General features: G+C 44.0%; 1 protein-coding gene across 1 annotated transcript in view; it reads right to left on the bottom strand.

Annotated features, from left to right (window-relative positions):
* Positions 1-11,550, bottom strand: part of SLC6A4 (solute carrier family 6 member 4) — a 122,551-nt gene extending 111,001 nt beyond the window's left edge. Inside the window, exon 1 of the mRNA XM_085858903.1 lies at positions 10,950-11,550. Within this exon, the coding sequence (XP_085715029.1) occupies positions 10,950-11,469 (520 nt within the window). The 5' untranslated portion in view covers positions 11,470-11,550. The remainder of the gene's footprint in view (positions 1-10,949) is intronic.
* Between the last annotated feature and the right edge of the window lie 8,450 nt (positions 11,551-20,000).

The following is a 20,000-nucleotide window of genomic DNA, read 5'->3' as shown; positions in this document are numbered from 1 at the left end:
TATATCTCTATCCTCATTCCAACTATTTTCCTCTTCTTCCTGAAATAAATCCAAGCAGGCACCGCACCCAGATGGCCGCCTGTGAAAACTGCAGGAACACACTTCACTATGGGAATGTGTCCTCGCGGAGGCCAAAAGAAGCATCAACTACACGATGGAAAAATCCTCCACAACAAGATACGGTGTCAAAGGGAATAGTAGTACCATACAATAAATCCCAATGCCGTACAGGACGCGCGTGGCGCGCTCTTTTCAACCCTCCTTATATCCAATCCTTTCCTTCAATCCATGACACAGATCAGGGCCAGCACCACGCTCAGACAGCCACCTGTGAGGATCACCACTGTGATAAATAACCGCATGCACGATGGTGGACCCGCCCTCAGCCCCGTGATATTTACTGATTACAGTAGTAGTGCTGAATAGTAGTACTGATTACAATGGCATATTACCATCACACTGTACGGGGCATGAGTAACGCACCTCTTTGTTCGGGTCTGCGCACTGGTTCACAACAGCATCTTACCGTCGATCTTTGCTCCCCTCCGTGGCCACCAATGTGTCCTGCAGATGGCAGATATCCTCCCGCATCTCCGCCTCGATGCAGCTGCCACCAAGCAGAGGCACGCTGTACGGCCTGGATCGCTTGGGCTGCCTGGCATCCGGACGAAGCAAGCGCATTGATCAGCGCCAACCGCAGTGTGCCGGGGGTGCCTGAGCGGGCATGAGGGGCCGACGCGGCCCTCGGCCAGTCACCGGAGCACGGGTCGGGAGTTCGATGCAAGGCGATTCATATCGCGGGGTTCGGAGTGAGACAATTCCACAGCTCGGTGATGTCTCGCCAGATGTAAAATAAGACCGCTTCCGGCCGTGGCACCCAGGTCGTGCGGTGGCCGGGGTCCAATGGGAGCGCCTGATTCGGGTGATGACGCATCGCTTCGGGGCGGCACCCCGCCCTGCACCACAGGGCCTATAAAGGACGGATCACAAAGCCGTCAGTAGTTGTCGTCGTCCTCCTCATCCTCTTTGTCTGGCCTTGGATCGATCTCTGCATATGCCTGCTGCTCCGCAAGTCCCATCGGCCACTCCGCCCACTGGCTCTCAATCTCCACCTTTTCCATCCACTTGCTGCTGGTTCCACCCACACACCTGATTCTGGCTGCCTCTCGCCACTGGACAACCCACTTGCCGCTGGCTCCACCTATCGACCTCCCTCATGCCTGATGGTTCGCCCATTCTCTGGATCGGCGCAAATGCTGCGCCGGCAACGTAGCCAAGCAGGAGACGATGCGCCAACTCTCAAGGAGGGAATGTTCAGCGGAGCATCCCCACAAAACGTACTGGGTGGCGTGGTCAGTCAACCATGCAAGGTATTACGTGACCGTTAGCCTTATCTCCTCTCTTTTCTTCTCATTAACTCCTCCTTATCAGGGTGTGTGTGTGTGTGTGTGTGTGTGTGTGTGTGTGTGTGTGTGTGTGTGTGTGTGTGTGTGTGTGTGTGTGTGTGTGTGTGTGTGTGTGTGTGTGTGTGTGTGTGTGTGTGTGTGTGTAATGGTGCCAGTCCGAGCTTTAAGTTAAGATTGCAGAAGATATATCGGTATAAGGCTGCTCTGTGTCTGCTTTAGTAAGTTGTTTGTTTTGTTGATGCACCACACATTCCTTTCTATTCCTGCTTTACATACAGCAATAAACTACATTCACTGTGCCACATATTTTTCCTCACCGACTTGTAATAAATCCTTATGTAGAAATGTTCCCAGCTCGTTTTTGTCTTTTCTTTCATTGATCCAGCATGGTCCGTATCCTAGCCGAGTCGGGACTTTATTCCCAACAATCCGTTATTCTCGCTGGTACGTCCTTGGCAGTGTCGCTCGGCTGCATCGACCCAGTAAGGTGACCCGGTTCGGACACGGCGTACCGAGGGGGTGCCCCCCCAGTAACTAGGTCACGTGATTATTTTTAGGTAACCGGATAAACCTTAGACGGAGGACCCGAAGTCATGTGGTTGAGTTATTGGCGTTCACCGTCAGTTAGCGATCTGCCGTGTCACGGAGTTATCCGTGTATGACGGCCTGCGATTCCGGGGAGTCTGATGGGAACACGAGATAGCTCCCCCCCCCCCCCCAGTGGTCATCTCACCTGGACCCCCATATATATATAGATATATAGATATATAGATATATATGTATATATATATATTTATATATATATATATATATATATATATATATATATATATATATACATACACATATATAATACCATAATACACGTCATTTACCATAGGCTTTAATCTCAGTCCGCAAAGGCTTGAGTACCATATGGATTCCTCCTAGTTTGGAGGTGTTGTGTTGGTGTAATTTATGTCCATGACGTCAGCGTGGTGTCAGATTCGGTGTACTTCTTTGGTTACCTTCGCAAACTTTGTTGCGAAGGTTATGTTTTGATCTCTGTGTATTTATTTATTTATTTATTTGTGAATATGTGTGTTTGTTTGTTTGTTTGTTATTCGCATAACTCCAAAAGTATTGAACTGAATCGCAGCAAATTTGGTGGGATGATTGGTTATTTTCCGAGGACCATTTGATTAGATTTTGGGAGCGATTGGGTCAAAGGTCAAGGTCAAGATCATGAAAAGGTCAAAATCGTCTTTTTACCATAAGCGCGGTCAATTTGTATCCAATTTGCATGCAACTAATGCCAAAATGTTCAGAATTCAATGCCCCATCTTGTGATATGTGACATGACACAATGACGTAATAACCCTTATTAGCGGTTGGGAGTCAAAGGTCAGGGGGGGTCACGACATTGCAAAATGTGCGGTTTTAGTCACAACACGGTCAATCCTTATCCGATTTGCATGAAACCAACACCAAAATGTTGACTGTTCTGTTCCCCACACTCTAATACCAATTACAAAATTAAGAATACAAAGGTCAAGGTCGAGGTCATGAAAAGGTCAAAATCGTCATTTTGCCATAGTGCGGTCGATTTTTATCCAATTTGCATGCAACCAATGCCAAAATGTTGTGAATTCAATGCCCAATCTTGTGATATACGATATGACACAATGACGTCATTACCTTTGTTAGCGGTTTGGGTCAAAGTTCAGGGGGGTCAACGACCTTTATTATCACAACGCGGTCAATTCTTATACAATTTGCATGTAAGTAGATTCAAAATGTTTAGAATTCAATTCCCTATCCTGTGATGTGTAATATTTGATTTCTTATAATGTGACCAGTTGTCATCAGATTGACTTGACACCGACACCCAAAAAGGTCAGGGAGTTCATTCAGAAATTGTACAATGTATGTGAATCAGTATCAAACAGCAGGAAATATAATGTTTTTAAGCCATCATAACACATATGAGATGGCAGATGTGGTATGGGACTAAATACTCTCACAATCAACGGTTTCTGGGGGGGGGGGGGGCAAAATGTAGCGTTGGCGAAGGTATGTGCTCTGCTGAGTGCCCGTTATAGTTTAATTTAATATTCCTGGCTGCAAACCTCGTGACTGGTGATCGGCAGGGTAAAGCCAATGTTTATTTATTTATTATTTGTTATTTATTCAGCTGTATTACCATTTCTAAACTACAGACATTTTAAATATTATTTGTTATCTATTCAGCTGCATTAACATTTTTAAAGTACAGACATTGGAATTTCTTCAGATTGCACTAGGTTTTGAAAATGATTCCAGTTAAATGCCCCCTTGGTGGTACCACATTCAGCTGTTGTGGTCCCTCTGCTAATCATAACTTTCACAAAAAGGTCTATCAGAATGGCCTGAATTTCACTTGTAATGTTTCTTTCAGTTCATGGAGTGTGTACGGCCTGTTTGTGTGCACTCTGTCTTTCAATAATCCCAAAGGGAAATAATAAGAAGGGTTGAGATCAGGACATCTGGGAAGGCAATTCACATCTGAAAATCTGGAGATAGGCTTTCCAGAAAAATGCTCTCACAACAGTTCCGTGCATCGTCATTCGGTGTGGAATGTCACCGCGTCTTGTTGTTTCAGGGAAGCCTCCCACACATATATTTATAACTTTTCTTGATTGTGCATCACAAACTTGAAAATGTCTTCTGAATTCTCTTTGAGCTGAAATCATAGAATATCCATGGAAGAAATACTGTTCAACAACAAGTGTTCATCGTTCACGCGTCCAATTTGCCATCCCCAAGGATTTATTGTTTTATTCTATTTTATTTTTTAATCTCTAGTTCATCTGATATAAGCTGAAAATGTTCAAAGCGACCACCGGTTACTTCATCAGAAGTACGGCAATGAAGAGTTTACTTCCAGCAAGACAGGGCACCCCAACATTATCATCTCAACGTCAAGGACTATATTGATGCTCAATTTCCGAACCATTCGACAGGGCGAAGAGGATGTGTTGGATATCCCCCATGCTAGCCTGATTTAACTCCACCCGACTTTTACCTGTGGGGTTACCTGGAGGATGTGGTGTGCAGCAGGAAACCAGTTACACTCAGAGCTGTTAGGCGTGTAATCGGGCAATGCTGTGCATCTATCTTGGCAGAAATCTTTGTTGAAGTTTGTCGCTCAGTCGTTCGCTGCTGCTATCAGTGCCGAGGTGTCAACTTTGAACATTTGCAACAATAAACCAGGTAAGTAAGCCTTCTTTTTGCAAAATTTCACACGTGTTTTCTTTATTAAAACATGAAATATTACTTGACAAAGTGTGTCCACCTTATTCTGATGAAGAAGAAGAATAAGAAGAACTTCATTTCAACAAGTGTGATTTAAGCACATGTTTCTTTGTGTTGGTTACAGATACAATCGAAATAAATCATACACCTCGGAAAAGACAGTTGGAATACATCAAATGATAAAACTGAATTCAAAATAAAACCTGGTGTTGGCTTAGTGGTTAGCGTGATGGCTTGGATTCTTAGGGTCCTGAGTTCAAGCTCATTGGCTGCTGAATTAACACCAGGGGTTAAACTCGGCCTGTTGTCCTGAGGTCGGCAAAATGAGTACCAGTGTAGCAGCCAAAAGGCTGCACACAAAGGGAAGGGGTATTGATGGATTTATTAAAATCTGGTATTGGTGTGGCACAGGCATGATGGGCTGAATGGCCTCCTCCTGTGCAAAAATTTCCTTGTAATTCCTTGTTAAAAAAAAAAAAAAAGCACAACAAAATGTCAAAAATTGACAAAATTAGAATGATAAATTCCCTGGTGTTCGCTGTCCTCTACACCCCCTCCCCCCACACAAACAAAAAGTCAGCAGAAACAGAAGCCTTGTTGTTTATGTGGTAATGGAGACAGGGCAATAACTGCCTGGGGGGGGGGGTGGGGGAACTATTCTCAAAGCGATTGGTCTGACACCGAAGGGACCTGTATTACCTTCCAGATGGCAAAAGCTGAAACAGGACATCAGTTGTATGTGAGGCATCAGAGACTATCCTTCGTGATCTATTCACAGTACGCTTTGTGTAAATTGAAGCTAAAGAAGGCAACTCACATCCAACTATCCCACCAGCAGTGTGCACAACCCTCTAGAGCCGAAGCTTCTGTTGCTACAAGGACTGGGTCACTATATATATATATATATATATATATATATATATATATATATATATATATATATATATATATATATATATATATATATATATATATATATATATATATATATACATATACATATACATACATACATACATTCATACATACATACTAGCAAATACAACCCATCACAAAAATGACATGGGGTATAAAGGAGGGATGTGGAGAGAGGGAGCGGAGAGAGGAGGCAGGAGGTAGGGGAAGCTAGGAAAGGGGGAAGAGTGAGGAAGGGGGGAGTGGGGAGAGCTATGACTCACCAAACGTTGCTATACCATGGGAGGGGGATGCGATGCGAGGGGGTGAGAGAGAGAGAGAGAGAGAGAGAGAGAGAGAGAGAGAGAGAGAGAGAGAGAGAGAGAGAGAGAGAGAGAGAGAGAGAGAGAGAGAGAGAGAGAGAGAGAGAGAGAGAGAGAGAGAGAGAGAGAGAGAGAGAGAGAGAGAGAGAGAGAGAGAGAGAGAGTATAAAAAGAAAACGAAGAGAGAAAGGTGAGGGGTGGAGGTGCGGTTCGTAAAGAGAATGATATGTTATGCTTAATGACCGAACACACACACACAAAAATAAACTCATGTCAGAACAGCTGTACACACAACGACACAACAGAGTTTGTAAAGTGATCCACTGGCATATCTGCAAATACTTTGATGTCCCAGTTCCAGAAAATTTGTTTGAACATGAACCAAATGCAATCACTGAAAACATGGAAGTACCGACCACTCACGTACGAACTAATGATCCCATCAAGCGTGAACATCGAAAACAAAGCATTGCGACCAGATATCATACTGAGGTGCAAAAAAAGAGAGAAGAAGGCATTGCTTATTGACGTGTTAATAGCAGTGATTTTGGAGTAAACGATGCAGAAATCAAGAAAATGACCAAATACCAAGACCTCAAGAATGAAGTGAAAAGATCCTGGAAGTTGAAGAATGCCAAAGTTGTATCAGTGATAGCTAGACCTACAGGAATGATGACAAATAATCTCAAAGAGATATTAAACATAGGGGCAATACCCCTGGGCGCTCACCTGGTAGTGGCTGATAAGATAACCAGGCAACCACTGGTAGGCATGGATGACCCACAAAATATATAATGAAGAAGAAAGTAAATACCTATGGATTTTTTTCTTAATGCCATGAACAGACCTTGGTACATCACGGGTGATAAAGGTTGTGGTCAGGTTTTATCGAAATCGTGTGTGTGGTTTCAGAAAAGAAAGCAAATACATATTTTAGGGGCAACCCCCTCTCCCCATAGACCCAAGAAGACCCAAAATTTTTTTTAATGTCGTGAACAAACTTTAGTACATCATGGGTGGTGAAGATGGTGATCAAGATTCATTGGAATTGTATGTGTAGTTTTGGAGAAGAAAGCAAATACATATTTTGGGGGCAACCTCCCTTAATTTCCCTTTGAGCCAGATTTTTCTCATGTCATGAACAAACTTTTGTACGTAATCGGTGACGAAGGTTGTCATGAAGTTTTATTAGAATTGTGTGTATCGTTTGAGAAGAAAGCAAATACCTCTTTGGGGAGGTAACCCCCCCCCCACCCCCGGCTGTAAACTCCTTCTGTCGACCCCTTCAGACCCCGTTGTTTTTTTTTATGCCATTACGGGTGATGAAGGTTGTGGTCAAATTTCATTGAAATCGTACGTGTAGTTTCAGAGAAGAAGTTGAAAGTATTTGTGGACGGACGGACGGACGATGCGTCATCCTATAAGCTCCCCAGAACTACTTTACAGGTGAGCTCGAAACCATCCCTGGGAATATTATTACAAACGAACTACAGTTGGAAGCTGTCCGGGGCTCAGTGACGATCCTGTAGAGAGCCCTCAGCACAAAATTTTGAGAACAGAAACATTCAGAGCTTGGTCCATGGATCGTGAACCCTTACTGAAATGAAGGTGGATACTCTGAGCTCACCCTGGGAGGACTCCATTCCACATCCTGAAACCTGCATATGTAGATACCAATCAATGACACACACAAACACACACACACACACACACACACACACACACACACACACACACACACACACACACACACACACACACACACACACACACACACACTTCTAGGTATTTACGTAATTGATGTGTTCCTGGAAAACATCTTTCAAATGGAACTTCAAAATCCCATTGATTTTTAAGATGTATTAAAGGGGAAATGCATTCCTGACTGGGGAAAAAAATAATTGAGTGGAAATTTTTCAAAGTTGTTTCACTCGCCCTAATCCTCCCGTTATGTTAATCATTCATTCTTTCTTTGAATTTGATCTTTGATTTATTTTATCTTGCCTTCCTAATTCCAGAGGATCCCCGCAGAAAACCCGTGGTGTGGCCGCCTTTACGTCAATCTCGCTGGCTCATTATTTCCGTTGCACTCAATGAAAACAGCTCAATGAAGCTGGTCAATTTTGGCACATTCCTAAATTTTTTCTTCACTCATAATTCTCCAAACAGGAGAAAAAGACAAGTTTAATGCTTTGGAAATTTAACATTTTCTTGTGTATATATGGAAAAGGAGAGAACAAAGCCTTGCTTAAAGTAAATAGGTATATCGGCTTAGTTATAAGACTCGTTATTTCTTTTAATTATCAGATTTCACTCCAGATTTCGAAGCTTATTTATTCCACGATATCCAATCCCCAAAGCCATAATCTTATTTCGATGACACTTTAATTAGTCCGTGAGAGTAGATCACGGAAAATCATATCATATAACGCATGAAATCGCTCCAAGCTCCTAATTTAAAAACTATAGTACTTACAAAAGCGATGTACACAACGATTTGTAGCTATGATGAACAGGCATTCGATAATATGAGTGAGGAAAGTGGAAAAAAAAACTTTATCGTTCAGAAGTCGTTGCAGCCTGTTCCAAGTTAAGGTAAGGTTGAGCAGGCCAAAAAAACATGGTGGCTTCAGATCCCAGTGATGTAACCCAGGATACGTCTTAACACCCCATTCAGCGAGGTGGTCGAGGATGGCACCTGATAAAAGGATATAATTAAATAAGGCTATTAATTATCTTCAAAAGGGTTGTTCTAATTTACCCAAACACCCAATTTTCACTTTTGCACTTCTTTAGAGTTCCCTGAGTTTGCATGCAAAGGTTCAGGCTGCTAGGTTTCATAGCCTTGGAGTTATGGAGGAGACACACACACACACACACATTGACATTTTTTGTATGCATTGTCGAGGCTCCTATAAGAGCTAACACGCAGAATGTACAACAAGGGGAGCAGGAGACAAGAGGGGCAGGAGAAGGAAGTACAAAACAGTGGGGAACAGAGACATTAGGAGATCCGTGTAAGGGAGAGGGATGGGGCGGGGAACATGGGGTATACAAGATGGGACTACAAGGACTTTCAGGAAGGAAAGCAGGGAATTTGAAGGAGGTGTGCTTGGGGTGGATTAACAGGGGGTAGAAAAGATCAAGATTTCGGATGGGGGAAGACATGAGATGGTGATGAACAGCTGTTTTGAAGACCTGGAGGGAGGAGTGGGATTGAAGAGAGTGTGGGAGTTTTATTTGTTGTGGTGGCGACAAAAAACCTTCGGTTCGGGTTCTTGAGCGACGGTGGCTGCTTTTGTTCAGGGCCTCCTCCGACTTTCTCAAAGATAGGTTTTCCGGTCGTTTTTGTCACGCTTTTACTGTTATTTTGTTACGTCCGTGTTTACTGTGTTTCTAGCTTGGTTTTGTGTTAAAACTTGCGTTAACCGGTGAGTATTCATCGATATTTTCATATAGGGTTTCCTTGAGGCTTACCATTCTTCTTCCCATCTGTGTTCACGATATTCTTGTTGTATTTTCTCTTCCTAATGTGTAGTTACACATGGACGGTGCATCGGTTAAGAGCTTTTGGTCTGCACATCTACTGGAAGTAAAATTTATTTTCACCAAAAATTATCAATTCCATCTAATGATAATGGCATAATGATAAGGTTAACGTAATTACAAAGTAACAATTCGCCCAAGGTCGAGCGATGTGAGGTTGAGGCCGTTTATTCCTGATACCTGAAGCACTCTACCACCATTATCTGCAGAAAACAGACCTTTTTTGAATATCGGTCACATCTTCCATCCGATCATCATGAACAACATCCATTCAGAGCGCTTCCACGGGTAGGCGCTCCGAATGTATGTTGCGGTTGCGGTTGCGGTTGCGGAGGAAACAATTTTATAAGCAACTAAAGTTGAAAAAGTGAGGGCCTCTGCCAACGTTCTACAACATGGTCAAGGATGGTTTTGGATGCCTATTACTCCATCACAGTATTAACATTAATAACAGTAATAATACAGTAATAATCATGAGGACAAGCATCATCGGCTAAAAGAGTGTGAAATGTACAAGTGAGGCAAAAAGGACTTTGAATACAAATGTATTAACTCAACTACGTATGTCGATATGCACATATGGCCCCTAAAGCCCCACATGACCCCCCACCCCCACTGCATTAAAAAGGTGACTGTTTATTGGACTGTTGTGAAGAACATTATCAAATTTCGGTTTGTGGAATATTTTGAAAACTCATCTTATTTTCATTTATTCGTGTGCAGCCCGTAACTGCTTGGCCACATCATTTTCTGGAAACGTAGCTGTGCCGCTTTTGCAGTGCCCCTCGTTACCAGTAAGCTGGAACTCATTTTGCCAACCTCAGACGGATGACAAATTGAGTCAACCCACTTGGTGTTAATTCGATGGATAAAAGGGGCTTGAACTCAAGACCCTAAGATCTTAAGCCAGCCACCTTAACCGTTAAGCCAACGCCAGGGTAACCAAATTGCACTTGTTTAGATCATAAAAAGTGCAAAAAACTTCTTTCAATTTCTCCGAGCATAAAGTCCATAAAAAAATAATTAATTTTAAATGCAAATTAATTAATTAAAATCCCCCGTTAGTCGATTGTTGAGATGACTTTATAATTTGTTATTTATTTATTACCTCCACCACCGAAGGTGAAGGTTATATTTTCACTCCTCTCTGTCTGTCTGTTTGTTTGTCTGTTTGTCTGTCTGTGTGCAGGATATCTCAAAAAGTTGTAGACGGATCCGAATGAAATTTGGTGGACATGTTGCTTGTGGGACAAGGAAGGATTCCATTTTGGTGAAGATCCGAATCCGGATCTAAGTACGATAATTATTTAATTTTTTTAAGTGATTCTTCATCATTGAGAGATGGGGCTAAAATCGATGTAGTCCGATATAGCATGATATTTCAAAAATGTATCGGGCCCGATATGTTCTCGCGGAGCAGTCATTACGTGGCGGAGGTAGGCGCTCTACCAAGTGCCCTTCTAGTTTAAATTGCATTGCAAACAGTCTTATTCGGAGGGTCACTCACCACCACCATTCTTGTAGCACACGTAGGGGAAGCGCCAGACATTTCCCAGGTCCACGGCGAAACCGATGACTGACAGAAGGAAGTCCAGCTTTTTGCTCCACGTTTCCCTCATCTCGGTCTGTTGGGGTGCTTTCCACACCACGACTGTTTTCTCTGTCCCACTCGTGACATTTTTCTGCACATTTGGGTCTTTAAAATGGTAATTTTGCTCCGAGGAACCTCCGCCGCTATCGACAGTCGTTGAAGGTGGTGGCGAGTCTGGCAGGAAGCCGGTGAGGTCAACAGATGTGTCTTCTGCTGAAGTTGCAAGTTTATCTTCATGAGCTACCTGATGCACCTCCGGAAACTTATCGAGCGGTCCTTCCATGCCACCCAGGTAACGGTGCCCGTCCTCTTCAATTGATTCGTTCTTCTCCTGCTCTTTCCCACCGTATTTCACCTGTTGCAAGGACTGCTTGAGCACATCCAAGGGGCCATTATTATCCTGCACTTCAGTGTCCCCCTGCACGGCGGTGGCCATGTCCAAGAAACTCTGGTCCACTGCACTGACACCAGTTAAAGACTACAATGACTCTTTCTGCGCGTTGCATTTACTTTGGACGTTTTGCCCTGGGCTCCGGGTTTTGTCATCTGCCATGTTCCTCCTCCTCCTCCTCCTCCTTCCCTCCTCCACATCGAGCAATCGGTCAATCTTCTCTGTCGTCTGTGCTCTCCGCCTCCCATCGAATGCCCCTCGTGTCCAAATGGATCAGAACGCCTTACACACGCACAGCATGCCACCTTGCAGTACTCCAAAATTCATCGTGAGGTGGTCTTCTGCCACAAGGTGTACCTATGCCAGGTGTGCATTCCTCCCACGCCCATATAGTACGAGGTGTGACATTTGTGTAACACTGATCCATTGTGTTACTGTGTTTGTTGTTATTCATGCATCGATATAATGTGTCCATTTCCATTTACCTAACCCTAACCCTAACCCGAACATTTACCTAACCCTAACCCTAACATTTATCTAACCCTAACCCTAACATTTACCTAACCCTAACATCGATATAATGTGTCCATTTCCATTTACCTAACCCTAACCCTAACCCGAACATTTACCTAACCCTAACCCTAACATTTATCTAACCCTAACCCTAACATTTACCTAACCCTAACATCGATATAATGTGTCCATTTCCATTTACCTAACCCTAACCCGAACCCCAACATTTACCTAACCCTAACATTTATCTAACCCTAACCCTAACCCTAACATTTATCTAACCCTAACCCTAACATTTACCTAACCCTAACCCTAACCCTAACCCTAACCCTAACCCTAACATCGATATAATGTGTCCATTTCCATTTACCTAACCCTAACCCTTACATTTACCTAACCCTAACCCTAACCCTAACATTTACCTAACCCTAACCCTAACATTTATCTCACCCTAACTCTAACATTTACCTAACCCTAACCCTAACCCTAACCCTAACATCGATATAATGTGTCCATTTCCATTTACTTAACCCTAACATTTACCTAACCCTAACCCTAACCCTAACATTTACCTAACCCTAACCCTAACATTTACCTAACCGTAACCATATTTATTTGTGAGTAGAAGGTTATTTATTTGTGTGTTTATCCAAAGGGTGATCAATAAGTCAGTAGCCTGACTAGCGGAGGGGTAAAGGTGAAACAACGGTGATTGTTCAGTGAAAAAGGTAAATTTCTTTGTTTCAAAAAGTCAATGCAACCTGAAACAAAGTAATCGTTTCGTAAACATTACATTAGTCAATTCCCTGATAAAAAAAAAAAGTTGGGACCTGCACTAACTAGCAAGTGACGTGATAACCAGACCATGGTGTTCGCATCGAGCAGGGTGAACATAACAATGGTGGAGTGTTTCTTTAATACAATTTTGTTATTAACTCGACAGCATTATGATAACGTTAAACGTGTTACTGGGAAAGCATGCTCGAGTTTATTACTGTAATATGGCATTGGGTGGGGATTCAGGCTGAAAAAGACCCCCCAAAAACGCGGCTTCGATGAATGCACCTTATTCGGAGGACTCACATTGCACGATCCGTGCCGGGTTTTGAGTGCACACCTGAACAGTAATTAAAAACGAACAAGGAAAACACCGACAAAAGATAACGAATTCGAGTAGAGCTCAGATTTCCATAACAACACCTTTCTGAAAATAAGCCACCGAGCGCAATCAATCGACTTATACATAAACATTTTCTTTTACAATTAAACATGTATTTGAAATGCAAAATTTATAACCATATTTTAATATATGTATATAAACTAATAAATGTGTGTGTGTGTGTGTGTGTGTGTGTGTGTGTGTGTGTGTGTGTGTGTGTGTGTGTGTGTGTGTCTGTGTGTGTCCTCCATAACTCCAAATGCATGAAACCTCGCAGCATGAAACTTTGCATGCATTGAGGGAACTCCAAGGGAGTGTAAAAGTGAAAATTAGGTATTTGGGTTAATTAATTAATTAATTAAAACAACCATTTTGAAGATAATTAACGGCCTTATTTAATTATATCCTTTGTCGGGCGCATCCTCGGCTGCCTCGCCCTCGACGGGGTCTCAAGGTGGAATCCTTGGTGACCTCGCTGGGATTTAGGGTCGCCAATTTGTTTGGCCTGTTCAACAATGCCTTGACTTGCAACAGGTCGCAACAGTTTATTCATGATAAAGTTTCCTTTTTTCTTCACTTTCCTCACTTATATTATCGAATGCCTGTTCATCGTACCGACGAATCACTGGATGCATTGCGATGCTTATAAAACACCCGGGGAGGCCAGCGTTCGTTGCTTTATTTCATTTCCGCATTTGCCATAATCTCGCGAATCTCTTAAACTAAACTCGATTACAAAATTTAAGCTCCAGAATTGTACTTAGCAGCAGTTCCGAATGCGAAAAAAACGTGTTCATTTGTCTAATTCGGACATTGCTTGGGTGTTTTCGAGTTCATCCAAGCCAGGCGTTCTGTTGGAGTGCTTGCTTGAGTGCTTAAGCCACTTGACGAGCGCTCATCAAGCTGCTTGGTTATTCGTTTCAAAGCCACCAGAACTTAGACCCAATCGCTTCGCTGATTGAAATACCAATCTTTGCATAATTGCGGAAAAAGAAAAAACGGAATTAAATATTAACCTTCACCCTTTAAAAATCATGCGAATAAATTATTGAAAAAAATCAGCTGTTTTTTTTGGATTGTTTTCTCACCTGTGTTGAAAATACAGCCAGCTGCTTTGTGATGCTTTAAAAGGCGGTGTATAATCAGAGTTTTCTGAATCTAATCGATATGAGATACGAGATTGAATGACACTCGCCTTATTATAAGTGAATAAGAAGATGAAGGAGGAAGAGTTGCCCAGTTATACATAGAATGCGGTAGTTAACAAGAAAACGTTGCTATTTGGGTGTGTTGTAATGGCCTGGTACGCTGCCTCCCTCCTCCCTCATGCTTCCCTCCCCTCCCCTCACACTGCCTTCCCATTTCCTCCCCTCACACTGCTTTCCCATTCCCTCCCCTCACACTGCCTCCCCTTTCCTTCATGCCTCTCCCCCTCAAGATGCCTCCCCCCCTCAAGATGCCTTCCCCCATGCTGCCTCCCCCACCCCCTCGCACTGCCTCCCCCTCCCCTCACACTGAATTCCATCCCCTCTCGCTATCTTTCATTCCCACCCCTCTCACTGCCTCCCCTTCCCTCCCCTAACAATGCATTCCCTTCCTCCCCTCACATTGCATGCCTTTCCCCTCTCCTCACGCTATCCTACTCCCAAACTCCTTCCCCTCTCCACCCCCATGGACATCTCTCAGCGGTCTCCGCATGCTGTATTGGCATGTTGTTTTAATGTACCCATTTTCGTTCAATCCCGTACTACCCACCCCTTTTCTCCACAAGTCCTACTGCCAAACGCAAGTTGAGAACCCATCCCCTCATGCTTACCTCCCCCCAACCCCCCTCCCCCTCCCCACTTCCCCCTCTCCTCTTTGCTCCACCCCACCCCTCCCGTATTGTGTAGCAACGTTTGGTGAGGCATTGCTCTGCCCACTCCCCCCTCTTCCTCGCTCTTCCACCCTTCCTCACCTCTCCTAGGTGACCCACCTCTCCTCCCTCCTTGCTCCTCTCTCCCTCCCCTCTCTCTCTCCCTCCTCTCCCTCCCTTCCCTCCTCCCCCTCCCTCACTCTTCCCCACCCATCCCCTTCTTCCCCACCCCTGTTAATGGGACTATTTAGGAATGACGGTTTGGTTTTGAATTGCAAACAGCTTCTCCAGAGTGTAGCATGTATGAATCAGATTCGGAGTGAGCCAAGTGGAGGTTTTAAATTATTTTATTTGAAATATGCAATGTCGAGGCTTGTATAAGAGCTAACACAGAGAACGTACAACAAGGGGAGAAAGACACAAGAGGGCGGGAGAGGGAAGCAAATAACAGTGGGGAACAGAGACATTAGGAGATCTGTGGAGGGGAGAGGGATGGGCGGGGTATACGGGGTAAACAAGATGGACACGACATGGGGTAAAGAAGATGGTGAGTTTTCCTTCTTCCCTTCTTCAATCCCACCCACCCTGGTTTCCCCAATCTTTGTTTCCACCTTGTCATGTGCTATTACACCTATTCTCTTATCCTTCCCTTGCTTTCTGCCATATTCACCCTCCGTCACTGTCTATCCTGCCTTATGGTCATGTTACTTGATAACGCTAATTGTTTGCAATCCTTGTCATGTACCTTTCACAGCACAGTACGTGCACGTGACAGTTCGGGCCCGTTGAATCCTCACCATACTTAACTGGCCCATTGAAACCGGCCCATCTATCCTCACCTGACTTTACAGAAAAAACTTCTTGAAATAACATGTGAGATGCCACCTGGATCTCAAACCGATCAATTATTTTATCACCTAATATGACAAAAACTGTTCGATCTCACACTTCATCAACAAGGTATTTCTATGTTTGTGTGAATTGTGTGAATAGACAGCTTCCCGCTCAATCTGTTCATTGTTAATGATGACATTCACCAGTAGACGACCAGATCAATGTCTTGTATGCATCTCCATAAGCATAGAACTGTGTCTTTTCAAGATAATATTCCTTATTCTGGCCATAAACTTTAGAATGGTCTTCCAGGTCGCTTAAACGGTCTGTCACGGTCTGTGACGCATATTTTATAGAAATGTTTGATTTTGTGTTACTATTCGTACCAGTATCACTGCTCTGATTGATTGAAGTCCATTTTCCTTCTGTTGCCTTGAATTACAAATCAAAATTGTATCCCCATCTACCTTGTACCTCCACTACCTTGGTTTATTGTTGATGTTATTTGATTGTATTGTTGTGTGTAATTATGTGCTTTTGTTGTGGCGTCCCCAACACAAGCAAACTGCTTATCGGGATTGACACCGCCTTCTGTTAATGTTTCATATTGTATTTGAAGAAGGAAATAAATGTTTAAATACACACATACATACATACATATATAATAAAATGAATGGGGGGGGGAGGTGGGGATTGCTACAGTGTTGTAAATATAACATGGTCCATGTGTTTTGAGTTGGTTAAATTGCTATGTAGCAAGTACCTATCAGAGTAAGTCGTCTTGTAGAATATGATGCTGAGGAAGCAGTGTATGTAATTTATAGACAGAATAGTTAGGGTAAAAAAGTGAAGGTATGTGTAAACACCTCATATTTATGGGTGGGACCAGGTGAGGACTTCCCATCGCAAAAGACACACATGTGCAAAATTCCCATGCTTCCCCGCTGACGGACCTCCGGTAGCTTGTACATGTTGCTACGTTTGAGCCCGGGGAGTAACTGCTGAAATCAATACATTCAGGTTCTTCTCAACATCTTTGTTCTTTGTTCCTTTCACACTTCTTTCTACTTTTTTCACAATTCTCATTATTCATTCTAATTCTTGCTTTTTCTTCTCTTTCATCTCTTTTACTCCATATTCCTCTCTTCCGTGATCTATCTCTCGAAGGAAAAGTGAATTCTTGCAGAGATTTTTCTGTAAGGCTCACTTGGCTGCACCTGGATGGGTTTGATGATAGTGAAGTAGCGGCTGAAACCCGAATCCTATCCAGGTCTTCCTATCCTCGAGGCTGTATCATTGCCTTCCAACCCTGTACATCATGAAGTCACTATCAGAGCAAAAATTTCTTCATCAACTTGTGTAAATAACATGAAATAACAGCGCTTTTGGCGATTGAGCATCATACATCAGGTGCCTCCCTCGGTGAGGAGAGGAGCGTTTGAATTTGAAGCTTACAGTGCACCTGAAGGTCAAAGCTCCATCGGGAATCAAACCTCTTGCATTTAAATATTTATTTTTCGTATGTACGATTGAAATTATTATCCAAAGTGTCCGCTGTCTCTTCGGGACTACATGAAGTCCAACATGTGGCTGCACAATGCTGGACAACCTTAAGCAAGGAAATGATAAGTCAACTCATTTCCTTGCTACCGCAAATTACCCCTTCCCCATGAGTCCATGAGGTCAGCGGCTCTATCATTCAGGTTTGTAGCACCCAGATGTGAATTAAAATGTTGTCATCAGGACCGACCAAGGACAGCACAGCCTACACACAGCTAAAAACAAAAAATCCTGCTATTACATAACCTTACAAAATGTGGAGTAGTTATGATATGAAACAATACCCTCAGTTCCTGGGACAAGCTGCCTGGTCATTCATGGCCCAGCACTCGTTATGGAAATGGAAAACCAACCGAGGCAAAGATATTGGCAATTATGCAACTAGATTTACCCAAACATTGGACACAGATTACAAGCATATTCTGGGCCCCACCTGTGTCAAATGACTATTCACTGCACTCCTTCATGTCTACAGTGCAATGCTATCGTCCTGCCTCCACCATTAATTCGTAATTCACAAATAACATCTGTGCTGTGCCAAAGAGAAGATGAAACCCGAGCCCTGATTATTCATCATTTTCAAATCAACAATGTTTCAGGTCAGGTCAGGTATGGGAGCATGCGCCGGTGCAGTGCATCGCTGCGTCCACTTTCCACCGGTACTCCAGGGACCTCCAGCTGGCCATCCCCCAGGCAGATACCTAGCCCATCCCCATCTCCTTGAGATGCCGATCAACCTGCTGCAACCACGAGGCACGTGGTCGGCCCATCGGCCTCCTCCACAATGTTTAACTTGTGTTAATCAGTTAAAGCTGGTGAGTTAGTCAAATGGATGAGGTTTTTGTTGGCTGGGTTGGGAATTGTTAATTTCATTCAAAGGAATTCTTTGTTTCATCTGGTACTTGATTAATGCATTCAGTGTTTTATTGATTGTTTGTTTTTTTTACAGATGTAACAAACGACTGTGGATATCACAGTCATTGCGATGGCAAGCTCACCGATTCGCAGAAGGCTGCCAGAGCGATGAAAAGATGTGCTGCCACCTACTCTTCTGCAACAGCTAAGCCAGGTCCTTCCAAAAGTGTGCAGAAACAACTGTGATCCTCCAACAAAGAGAGCAAACATACAAATGCTTCCAACCATGTGTATCATCTGTAAGATTAAGTCAGGGCAGGTCAGGTGTGGGAGCATGCACCGGATAGCGCATCACTGCATCCACTTTCCGCCGGTACTCCAGGGGCCTCCGGCTGGCCATCCCCCAGGCAGATGTCTGGTCCATCCCAATTTCCTTGAGATGCTGATCAACCTGCTGCAACCACGAGGCACGTGGTTGGCCCATTGGCCTCCTCCACTCATGAGGTTACCTCGCTGAGAGAATCTGGTGAGTAGGATCAGCATCAGGAAAATGAGCCAGATGTCCATACAGCTGCAGCTGATGCTCACGGACCATGCAGGTTACAAATCTCATTTGAGTCTCTCTCAGCAACCGCTCGTTGGACACAAAGTCTGACTAGTGATAGCCAAGGATTCTTTGAAGAGACCTGGTACCAAAGGAATTAAGTCTCCGTCTCAGATCCCTGGTCAGAGTCCAAGTCTCACATCTGCAGAGCAAGACTGGAAGCACCAAGGACCTGAAGACTGACTTTCGTCCTCCCGCACAGGTACCAGCAGGGCCACACCCCATGATCTCGTGAATGCATGACTCCCCATGCCTGGCCCAGACGTCTATTGACCTCTGACTCACAGCCTGCAGAGACATGAATATCACTGCCAAGGTAAGTGAATCTCTCCACGACCTCAACATCCTCACCACAAACAGGCACAGACAGGACAGCAGCATCCAAGACATCATTGAAAGCCTGGATCTTAGTTTTGACTCAGGAAACCCATAATCCCAGTGGCTCAACTCCTCATTCAGCACCTCGAGGGCCCCCAAAAGGATAGCTCGTCTCAACAAAAATGACTGCATCATCTGCGAAATCAAGGTCAGAGATATTGACATTCCCAAACGATGCACCACAGCTTGATCTCTCCAACATCTTCCCCAGCATCCAGTCCATACAAGCGCTGAAAAGTGTGGGGGCCAGTACACACCCCTGACTCCAATAACAACTGGAAATAAGTCAGAGATGGTACCACCACAACTCACAGCACTCTCAGTACCAGAGTAGAATTCTGACATCAGATCGATCAGTTTTGGTGGCACCCCACGAAGACCAAGAATCCTCCAGAGGACATCCCGATTCACTGAATCGAACGCTTTACAGAGATCAACAGAGGCTGCAAGCAGCCCCTGCCGAAACTCTCGTCTGCGTTCGGTGAGGACACGAAGTGCAAGGATACGGTCAATCGTTGACCTCTTTGGTGTAAATCCTGACTGCTCTGGATGCTGGTGCTCAAGCAGATGGTGGCGAACCCTATCAAGAATTATCCGAGCAAAGACCTTGACCGGCACTGAGAGCAGCGTCACCCCTCGGTAGTTGTTGCAGTCTCGGCGATCACTCACTCCCTTTCCAGAAAGGCACAACAAGGCCCCTCTTCCAGTCAGTTGAGTTCATGCCTGTGTTCCAGTAAGAACACAAAACTGCATGCAATGACACAAGTGCAGCATTTCCACCAGCCTTGAGAAGTTCAGCATGGATGCCACAGATACCT

This window comes from Eptatretus burgeri, chromosome 16, assembly GCF_056783735.1.
Source record: "Eptatretus burgeri isolate ZD-2024b chromosome 16, Ebu_testis_v1, whole genome shotgun sequence".
In the NCBI taxonomy this organism is placed as follows: domain Eukaryota; kingdom Metazoa; phylum Chordata; class Myxini; order Myxiniformes; family Myxinidae; genus Eptatretus; species Eptatretus burgeri.
The sequence above is the reverse complement of the archived record's forward strand: the minus strand, read 5'-3'. Positions and strand labels throughout refer to the sequence as shown.